Raw genomic sequence first — 10656 nt, 5'->3', positions numbered from 1 at the left:
TGTAAAGAAAAGTAAGCCTGTAGTAGTAGTAACAGTAAAATGTGACAATAGGTAAGTTTAAGCTGTGCACTGAAGCATGCTGTTAGTGGTCCTTTTCCACCCTGAATAAAGAAAGAATGCAGACAGGAGGAACCGGTAGTATTTGATTTGAGAAGTAAGACTTTGTTCTAACAATAAGTTACTGTCAATTATTTAGTGCAACATTTTTATTCGTTTAACTGAAAAATGCATTTGCAGAGGATAATGCTACCACTTTGAACTACTAGTATCAATTGAGGGAAGGCACCATCACAATGCAATTGAACTATGTTTCAGGTTTGGCACTGATAGATGATGATAAACAGAGAATGAAGATGAGGCTGTTTGCTAAAGAATATAGTTCTAGCTGTGCCACAAAATGTGTTTTTTTTTCAAGGCTAGTGCTATTCAGTTATGGGACGTAAGTCATACTGCCACTCAGTGACTCAGACAGTAAAGCGAAACATGAATGCAAAAATTAGAATGAAACAAAATGCTTTAAAAAAATGCAGTCCATGAACAAGAGTATTCAGTTTCTCTGAAATATCCGCAAAGCAATTTCACCTCATGCCTTAACAGAACAATGCTACCGCTGGACCGCAGAGAAGCTACTCGACCTTTTTTTCTCTGAGGTGACATTACTTCCAAAACGACATGCTTGATGTGAAATTCTGACCATGACTTCGTAATACAAAACTCACATGCTTTGTTCTGAAAAGGAGGAAGCGATGGATCGTGCTTGTGCCTCACCGGTGGGGGTAGGGGAGGCGGCGGCTGGGCACTGCCAGAGGCGCTCAAGCCCCTCTTCCCGAGCTCGACCCGGCGCCTGACTTCCTCCCAGAACTTGTTCCTCAGCTCTTGGTCGCTGGGGACCCGGCCGGGTACACCTCTGTTCTCTTCATCATCCACTTTGATCACAGCAGCGGCAGCTGGAAACGGCGACGCCATGCTCATCAGAGGAGTCGATAGCTTGGTGCGCCGTTGGGCGATGATGATCGCTGCAGTATGAAGAAGAGTTCAGTTAGAAACAGTAAGAAAATCTCGTGAACCAGGAAAAAAAAGAAAGTAACACCCAGGAAAACACTTTTCTACTCACAGGGCACAGGGCACAGGGCAACTGGGCAAGAGAAGTTCTTCAAAAATGAAATATAGGGCAAGAACAAACAAATCCAAAATCATGTGTCATTGTATATATATAGTTATAAACTGACGGCTGCGTTCCTTTATCCTGCATTCCTGCGTTGGTTAACCTCGCGCCTTCTGCATGAGGAGCGCACACTAGGCAACGATTGTTTTGGGCCCAGCATGGGCTAGCCACGTCTCTGCTCAACCGTTGTTGGGCTTACATGCTCAAATCCGTGTGGCCGTCTTAGCCCAAACTGATTTTCCTTACCACATTCGAACCAGGCTCGAGCCTACATCAGGTTCGCTCGTGGGCTCGCCGTCGTGCTCGTCTCCTCCACAGAACTTTCTGCCGACTTCGAGAGTTCGAGTCGGTTTCCGTCGTAGAGCCCCCACCCGGTGTGGATATTCCAAGGAGGGAATCCAACGGCTCCCACCCACCCCCCGCACCCCGTCTTTCCCCGAGCTCCAGTTCTTCTCGCTCGCGGTCTCGCCGCCGTCTCGCGAACCGAGGAGATGTCGTACCTGCTGCCGCACCTGCACTCCGGGTGGGCGGTGGACCAGGCCATCCTCGCCGAGGAGGAGCGCCTCGTCATCATCCGCTTCGGCCACGACTGGGACGAGACGTGCATGCAGGTAATTACCGAAACGGCCCCTCGGCCGCCTAACCCTAGCTTCCTACCGGCGCTCGATTTGTGAAATTCGTTCGCATCTAGTTGCTATTCGTGCCCGTGGTCGTGGTCTGGATGTGCAGTTGGGGGCTTGATGGTGCGGGTGCGGAGTTCCTGAAACTGGGGATAGGATTTGTTGTGGAGGCGGTGTGTGTAGGGTACGGCAGGATTGTTGATGTTATATTACAGATGGGGGAAAATACTCCTAGATTATTGGTGATTCAGGGCAGCAGTACACACTTTTAGCTTATGCTAGAAGAGGGAGGGGTTTACCTCCTCTCTTAAAACGGAATAAATCATGTGTGTTGGGAGTTTGCTTAACTGAAATTCAACTTTGTCTTAAAAATTTGATGCTCGACAAATTTCTTGAAAACATTGAATTTAGTTGGTACTTAATTCATGCATCTCTGCTCTCTAAATTCTGTTGTGCAGTTGCCTGTTGCACTTTGTGTTAGTTTCTTCTTTTGTCTTCTGGATCCATCGCCAAGTGACCATAGACAGGATGAGTGATGTTGAATGTGAACTACTCGGATCATGAATTTTTAGAAGTACGGCAACAGTGCAGAATTGCAGGGAGATTTTAGGATGTTGCATCGTTTATAAGCTGCTTACTGATGCCAAAGAAAATTGGGAATTGCGGTGATTGTGCTGATTCAGAGCCTCAAAGTTTGAGGAAGTTTTGGCCGTAACTAGATGATGTACTGGGATGTTGGGGTCTGCTAAGCTGATTTAAATACGAGAACAAACTATTGTTACTTGTTAGTTGTTACTGCTCTACCATATTACTACAGTGTTGCTGTATCAACCTTCCCTATTGTCATTATCTGGACTCCTTCCCACGACCCCACCTTGTGTGGGAGCTTTTGCACAGTATACGCCCTTTATAGGATATATCTGTTCAGTTTGAATTCGAAACAGAAGTGGGAAATTTAAGGTGTTCCCTTTTTAGAAAACAGCAAAACAATGATTTGATACTATCTTCCACATATTTGGAGTCATTTAAAAGTTATTAGGTGCTGTACTTGACCTTTTTTTAATGATTTTGTTACACTTTGACTGTCTCATGCTTTGATTCAGAACCAATTTGGCACTCCATATGTTGCTGTTACTCTTTTGTATTCAGCATTATTAATTTTGTTATCAAGCATTATTCTGACTCCTTTTATCTTATTTATGTTTAGATGGATGAAGTGCTGGCCGCAGTTGCAGAGACTATAAAGAACTTTGCAGTTATCTACCTCGTTGATATCACGGAGGTTCCTGACTTCAACACGATGTACGAGCTGTATGATCCGTCAACCGTGATGTTCTTCTTCCGGAACAAGCACATCATGATTGATCTCGGGACAGGAAACAACAACAAGATCAACTGGGCCTTAAAGGACAAGCAGGAGTTCATCGACATTGTGGAGACTCTGTACAGGGGTGCCCGGAAGGGCCGCGGTCTCGTGATTGCTCCAAAGGACTACTCCACCAAGTACCGTTACTAGGCCATTTGTATCGGGTTACCGGGTATTGTTGTGCAGGTTTGGGTCTACCATGTTGGGCAAATGCCAACTCTCAGACATTTAACGCATAACTCAATGGTTGTTTACTTGCTGAGTGTTGCTTAACTTTGTTGACAATCAAATAAATTGTAATCTGCTTTGATCCTTAGAGCAGAATATGTGGTATATTGGTAAGCTCTGGAACCTAACCGGGCTCTGTTCGGCTGGCAATCTTCATGGTACCTTTATTTGAGCTCTTGTTGTGCTTATATCATTATTATTATTTATATGTTAGGATTTGTCCTCAGTATGCCAGTAATCACCATCACAGTCGTCCTCACCGAGGAGTGGCTCGGCCTGCGATAACTTGGCCATCACAGTTCAGAGCTGTCTCCTTGGCACAAGAAACTGTCTACACTCTGAGAGACACTTTGTCTGTGATAACAGCGATATATCTTCATCTTGATGAATCGATATATCTTCATCTTGATGAATCGCAGACACGAATTTGCAGTACTCTCAAAGCAGCTCAATTTGTGCTTTTCAGCTCATCTTAAAGAACAGCCAACCATGGGCCCATGGCCAACGGAAGTTCACATGGTTGGACTCGCACGCAGCCTGCAGGTTCGGCTCTATATGTACAAGAGCAGCATCCTCTCGGTGTCATACCCACCTCCCGGCTGCTGAACTCGCCATGGGGCTTGCTGCAAGCGATGTGCAGTTCTTGTGGGCACTCCAAGGCGTGAGGCGAGCGGTGACGGCAATGGCATACGCGTACCGTGGTGCGACCACTTGAAGGTGCTGTGTGATTGTTGAATTGCTTGACACACTGGAGGCCGTCTTTGCTGGGTTCTGGGTGCCAATGGATCAACCGACCGATAACCCGTCTTATCGTTGAGGTGTAGGAAGATTGGGCTCAGTCTCAAGGAGAAGATGCGATCTGACGGGCTCATTGGAACAGAGGGAATGGATATTGTGCCGGCTGATCCGATGGGTGTGAATGACTGAATGCATCAGACAGCTAGGAAATGAGGAGAAGAGCAAATTCGCTGAAAGGAGCTTCTTGCAGAGGCAGAGCAATTGAAGAGAGGGAAGTGCAGTGTTCTTTCTTAAGCTGTATAGGTACTGAAACTGAGACTGAATGGAAGTGCAGTTGATAGGTACTGAAACTGAATGGAAGTGCAGTTGATAGGTACTGAAAACTGAAATGTGTATTACTCGTTACTGAAACTGTGCACAGACGAGCACTTTTGAGGATTCTATATAATCATCATCATCAGTTGATCATAATAGCTCATGATTGCTGTTGAGAATAAAATCCAGATGGATTTTTTAGACAAGGTTGAGAATGTTCTGCACTTACAGGTGACATCAGCAAACGATAACAGGTATATACACCAAGCAAAAAGAAATTCTGATCTGCAACCCGTTCATGCTTGATTCAGATGACACTAAGCAAAACGAACAGAAATCAGCAAACAGGAATAACTTGCTATTGATAAATTCATATTTATGAATAACTTGCTATTCATCAGTTGATCAGCAAACGAATCAGCATTCATATTTATGAATAACTTGCTATTGATAAATTCTGACAACAGGAATATACACCAAGATGTATGCATTAGATAGTAGCAGAACATCCGAATCCTAATTGCCAATACAAGTCAGATAACACATTCCTGACTCCTCCATGATAACAGCCCAGCAAACAAGTGTTCCAATCCTATCTCAAGTGTTCAAACTTTCTTGACTCCAAACAAAGCATAAATCCTAGCGAATGTCAGACTCTCGAAAGCGAAAGGCAAGACAAAGTTGTCTTCGTTTATTTGCATATCTCCTTTGCCGGTGGACGTAGTGCGACCCCTCCATACTGCTCGCTGGAATACTTATTGTAGACGACCCTCAACTTGCTCTCCGGTGCCATCACATGTGCGCTCACGAGCATTTTTGTGCATTCCCTGAAAGCATCACAGCAAAGGTCATTATGTCTAGTCCAACTTACACTGTTACATGATTTAGGAAGAGATGGTGATTGGCAATGGGGCCTTACATTAGCTCTGACTCTCTGAAGCCTGTGTGGTGCTTGAGGGTGTCAGTCCAAAGTGGAGCCCTCTTGAGAGTGAGCCTTGCCGCATAGACAGCAGAGGCAGCAACCATTGAAGGCAAGTGCGTCACCAAGCCATATTGCATCAGTGATAACTCCGCGAAGAAGAAGACCATGTTCTCCATCTGCATTCAAACATAGAGATGTTAGATCACAAGAACAATATTGATGCAACTCTGAATGACTACAACAACCCAAGGAGACAAAATTTGAATCTTACCTCTTTGTCAGTTTTGATACCCGAACATGCGGCCTTGATAAAGCGAACGAGGAACATGTATGATGTAGGAACAGTTAAGTTCCACTCCAGCCTATTTAGTATTCCCTTCTCCATTGAAAGAATCTGCTCTCTACTGTATGCACTATCTGCTATCAGGATGAGCTCATACACCTGTGGAGCGCACAAACAATTAGAACAAAAACTTGGAAAGGAAGCACTGAACAGAATAGGAGAGAGAGATGGAAGCTTTCTGTGTACCTCGGGGCCCCAAATCTCTTCGTATTTGCAGGCGATCAGCATGGCTGAAACGCCCACAAGCTGTAGCTCCCTTCTCAGGACTGGTTGCAATGAGAGGTATAGATCGATGATGTACATAGTCAAGTAGAGAGTCTCGGGCATCAGTTCAAACTTCTGGTGTACTTCAATTATCCAATCGGTCACGATAGCCCTCATGTGTGGGTTGATCTCCACCTGGGCTGCAATGTAGTCACATGGCCGGCTCTCACGCTGCAATAAACCAGGAAGAGAAACTTTCAGAGACTGCTGCTAGCAGACCACGTAATTGACATAGCAGATATCTCGGCAGTTACCTCGGCAGTCTTGTAGAAGGTGTAGATGTCCTCAACATATTCCACGACCGCGAGCTGATTGTTGACGTCCAACTTGTCGATGTCTTCAATCACTTCTCGAGGCTTATCAGTGATTCCACAGGCAGCCTGACATTCAGAAGGACAACAATCAGACTAATTTCTCGTGCTTTTTGTGGAACTGGGATTACTATTTACCAGAGCAGGTGACAGATCACGCACCTTTGAGCGAGCCGAGAGAACAGAAGTAAGGGTGTTGACGACCTTCTTCCTCGAGCGGACGGAGCTGGCGCTGCTCTCGGACTGCTTCCTGCTCTTGTCAGAGTCGGAGCTGATCTCTATGACATTCTCAGGAGGAGGCTTGGAAGGAGCCTTCCTCTCCAGCCTCGGCGCAGGCCTCGCAGGTGGGATTGCCACATTCTGCTGCAAGAAGACGTTCCACAGTTAGAAACAGATGTAATTGAATGCTTCAGATTCCAGATTACTCTTGCAGGAAGAACCGTAAGACAAGGGAACGCGATTGCTCCGTGTACCTTGATTGCGGCGGCGTTCGCCTGCGCGTTTTTCACTAGTTGAGCAGCGAAGCTCCTCGTGATCGGGCGGTTGACCGGCAGCTTCCTGCAACCAAGAACGAGGTTGTTGTCAGAAGAAGATCGGGCAAGGAACCAGTTGCCTCCAAAAAAAAACGCTTGGTTTCGTTCGTAGTTCGTACCCTTCGGCCGCGCCGATGCTGACGAAGTTGCCGATGTCGCCCAGGGGGGCTCGGCGGTTCATGGCGTCAGCTCGGCCGGCCGCGACGGCCTTCTGCTTTCCCAGAGCGGGAGCGGGAACACCACCTGACGATTGCACAGGAGACACGAGATGAGAAATTCATCGCAACAACTAACAGGTTGTGGGAAAAAATAAGAATCTGTCTTCCCAAATTCGGCCGTCGAACAGAGAAAAAACATAGATCACCCAATCTTTTCCATGAATCGAGTGAAAGAACTTGCTAGAGAGGCTAATCGTTCCCGAGATCACCCAAAATCTAACCTTCAGCAAGAAACAAGGGAGGGAGTCGCCCAATCATTTTCGTGAATCGAGTGAAAGAACTTGCTAGAGAGGCTAATCGTTCCCGAGATCACCCAAAATCTAACCTTCAGCAAGAAACAAGGGAGGGAGTCGCCCAATCTTTTGATGAATCGAGTGAAAGAACTTGCTAGAGAGGCTAATCGTTCCCGAGATCACCCAAAACCTGACCTTCAGCAAGAAACCATGGAGGGAGCAACCAAGAACTCAGGATATATCCATGGGCTCACCTCGGTTGTGATGGTGAGGCCGCGGAGCAGCGCCGGCGCCGGCGGCGGCGTTGCGGTTGCGCGTGGCCATCTCTTCCTCGTCCTCGCCCTGGCCGAAGATCCGGAGAGCACGGAGGTGAAGAAAGGCTGGAGGCTCGCCGCCCGCGTCCCCCTCTTCCCCGCCGGCGAGCGCAGCCACCGCAGATCCGGCCGCGCGTTACCCTTTTCCTCTGTGTCCTCCCTTGCCTCTCCTTGTTCAATCAATGGCGTCGCGTGGTACTGGTAAATTTCTTGAGGGAAAGGGGAGGGGAGGAGCAGATATATCGAGCGTGTGGGCGTTGTCAGGCAGGGGCGGCGCGGCTGGTAGGGAAGCGGTTCCAACGGTCGGGTAGGGTTCGTATCGCAGCGGTCGGGACGGTCGGATCGGACGGCTGGGATCGGCCCCAGGGAACTAGCCGTTGCGACGCCGAGTGGGATTCGCCTCCGAGCTGGAAAAGGGCCTATTTCCTTTCCTGTAAATGGAGTCGCGTAAACATGGCAAGTGCAGCATAAATAACGGGGATCGGCATTTTTGTTCAACAGATAATGTGAGCTTTCAAATCTATTTGGATCGAGAGGCTAATTCTTAGAGCATCAGCAATAGCTCTCATATAAATTTTGGGGGCTGGTCCTCATCTCATACCATCCAAATAATACATCTAACTCCAGCAGAAACCCTCATATTTGAGCCCTCATCCAAGTCTAGAGGGGCTGGTGAGTGGGGCCCACGGATAGAGGGCTCCCTAGAGACCCCTCAGGCCTAGGGGGTGGAGGGGGAGATTTGGAGACCTCCCTAGTTTACGGACTCAAAGTAGAGGGCCTGCTGGAGTTGTTTTTCTTGATTTCACCCACCAAATTTGGGGTAGGGGGTTTGATAGAGGATCTCCTGGAGTTGCTCTTAGTCAGTTAAAAACTAGCTTTTCATTAGTGACTTAATCATACATTGGATCTATATCATATAGACAATTCATACATTGAACTAGAAAAGTACTTCATATCAAAGAATCTATATCATATATAGGTAAGACTTAATCATACGTTGAACTCGGTATCCGTTCTTTTCATTCACTGCGTTCGGCAGGCTGGAGCTGGAGGCTGGAGCTGGAATAGTGTGAGAGAAAAATACTGTTGGGCTGGCTGGAGCTGGAGCTGGTGGCTGGAGTGGTGTGAGAGGAAATTACTGTTGGGCTGGAGCTGGAGCTGGCTGCCGAACGCAGTGATTAGTGATGAGTCCATATAACGTTCAAGTCTTGCAGCTTTTCAAAGCACAAATAGTCAGCTATTTAAGAGAAACTTCAGTCATGTCAGAAGCTTGTATCAAATTAGTATTGCGAAAGGACCGAGGGTCCGGTGGCTAGCTCCGGCAGTGGCCGAGCTGCCCACCAGCGTTCGAATCCCAGTCTAGGCGTTCGCTGGTGTCACACGAGGGGGCCAGAGTGTGTGCGTGTGTATAGATGTGTGTTCGTATGTAAGCCCCGGTAGGCGCGTCCTCGGACTTTCCGGCAGCCCATCTGCGTTGAGCGTGCGGTCAGTGTTGGTGCCCAACTTAAGTTCTTAAATGCTGGCCAGTGCTCCTGACAATGTTTAAAAAAATAGTATTGGCTTGCTGCTTTTGCATGATTGTTATAAAATATGCAAGACAAATTGTACAATACTTGTATTTACCTTATCTGATATGAAAAGATCAAAAGTGCAATACAAAATATGAAAAAAAAAGTTTTATTTGAATAATGTCATACTTAATTCTGCTATACATACTATTTTAAATCCTTTTCATTTTTCGCTGCAGCTAATTCTCATTACCAGTGTTTTTCGTTGCAGGCAACCACATGAGTTGGAAAATTGCAAAGTAAGTTATCCATGAGGCATGCTATTTTATGTTGGTTCCATTACCATTGCCTTTCAAAGAACTGATATTTAGCATGAATCTTTTGCCTGATAATATCTTTACATGAAATTAATTCAGGGAGCACAAAATCTATTCCCACAGGAGATCAAAGAAAGCCAATGAGTTGTCTTTGAAATGATGATAATGCCTCGAAAGATTATCTATACTATTTTTAAAGTGTGTTTATTTTAAGGCCAAAATTTAACAAACTAAATTGCCAACAAATAGTTGCTTTGGGACTGGGATGAAATCTTATGCTTCTCATGTCTTTTTCTTCGATATTCAAACCAAACAACACAACTTATATCATCCGTATTTAGAAAAAAAAAATCATAGCAAAACACAAGCACTATGCTAGTGAAGTCCTAAAGAGCTTACCAAAGAAGAAGCTATGGCTGTTGAATCCTAAAGAGCGACGAGTTCCCACTGGATTGCGAAGAATTTCACAAAGCGTGAAAAGGAAATGATTGCTCAAATGAAAGGAAAGAGAATTGTTGCAATTGCCCGGATGGGAACAACCAACATTTCAGATAGTTTAAATTGTGAAATGAGTAAAAGGATGATGTCGACAAGGAGAGGGGATAGGTGGCTGAACGGAGCCATACACCATGGTCCATGGATGCATGGATAGAGAGCTGCCGTGGTGGTTGGTGGTAAAATGGTAGATAAATTGGACCATGGTCCATGGATGCATGGATAGAGAGCTGCCGTGGTGGTTGGTGGTAAAATGGCAGATAAATTGGAGTTCAAGGAGACGCTTGTACGGGCGGCACTTGTGACTTGTCATAGTCATAGTGTTGTTTCTGAGAGGAAATGAGGAATTGACGTTCTTCTGATTCCGAGCAACTTGAGGCAATTTGGATGCTCATATAAATGGTCGAAATGTTCACGAGTCACGGACTCACATTACCTAAAGTATTGTAAACCCCTACTAGTTTAATGTATATCTATTTTCTAAAACTCAATTACATGTTGATTTGACTATTGCTTCACATAATAGTTCCTATCACGTACTGTAGGCAAAAAAAATCCGTCTAAAAAGCTCGCTGGTTCTTATCAGCAAAATCCACCGTATGCAATCGTGCAAAAGCCATTAACAAACAAAAAAAGAGATGGCACTGTCGCGTGTGTCCCACATGTCAGTGCCATCGCGGTTAACTTGTCCCACCTCCAGAAGCCTCCAAACCTTCCCTCATCGACCAAAGTTCCAGAAGCGCATGACCTAAAGGAAAAAAGAAGA

General features: G+C 46.0%; 2 protein-coding genes across 3 annotated transcripts; one reads left to right on the top strand and one right to left on the bottom strand.

The window, feature by feature from the left end:
* Window positions 1-1447: 1447 nt before the first annotated feature.
* On the top strand, window positions 1448-3551 carry LOC120691548 (thioredoxin-like protein YLS8). The gene is made up of 2 exons (XM_039974642.1): window positions 1448-1776; window positions 2993-3551. Exons 1-2 carry the CDS (start codon window positions 1657-1659, stop codon window positions 3299-3301), a joined length of 429 nt encoding a protein of 142 aa, XP_039830576.1. The 5' UTR covers window positions 1448-1656; the 3' UTR covers window positions 3302-3551.
* Window positions 3552-4833: 1282 nt separating this feature from the next.
* On the bottom strand, window positions 4834-7788 carry LOC120692456 (cyclin-B1-1-like). 2 transcript variants are annotated; one of them, XM_039975761.1, is made up of 9 exons: window positions 7511-7788; window positions 6925-7048; window positions 6746-6830; window positions 6435-6635; window positions 6216-6341; window positions 5884-6132; window positions 5626-5796; window positions 5352-5530; window positions 4834-5259 (listed from the first exon to the last, which is right to left on the bottom strand). In XM_039975761.1, the coding sequence occupies exons 1-9, from the start codon at window positions 7578-7580 to the stop codon at window positions 5124-5126; spliced, it is 1341 nt and encodes a 446-aa protein (XP_039831695.1). In that variant the 5' UTR covers window positions 7581-7788; the 3' UTR covers window positions 4834-5123. The 2 variants fall into 2 exon arrangements, with proteins under 2 accessions (XP_039831695.1, XP_039831696.1); XM_039975762.1 differs by having other exon boundaries at window positions 6435-6632; window positions 7511-7782.
* Window positions 7789-10656: the final 2868 nt, after the last annotated feature.

The sequence above is a fragment of the Panicum virgatum genome, chromosome 9N (genome assembly GCF_016808335.1).
Source record: "Panicum virgatum strain AP13 chromosome 9N, P.virgatum_v5, whole genome shotgun sequence".
NCBI classification, from domain to species: domain Eukaryota; kingdom Viridiplantae; phylum Streptophyta; class Magnoliopsida; order Poales; family Poaceae; genus Panicum; species Panicum virgatum.
Note: the sequence above shows the minus strand (reverse complement) of the source record. Positions and strands in the feature narration are given on the sequence as shown.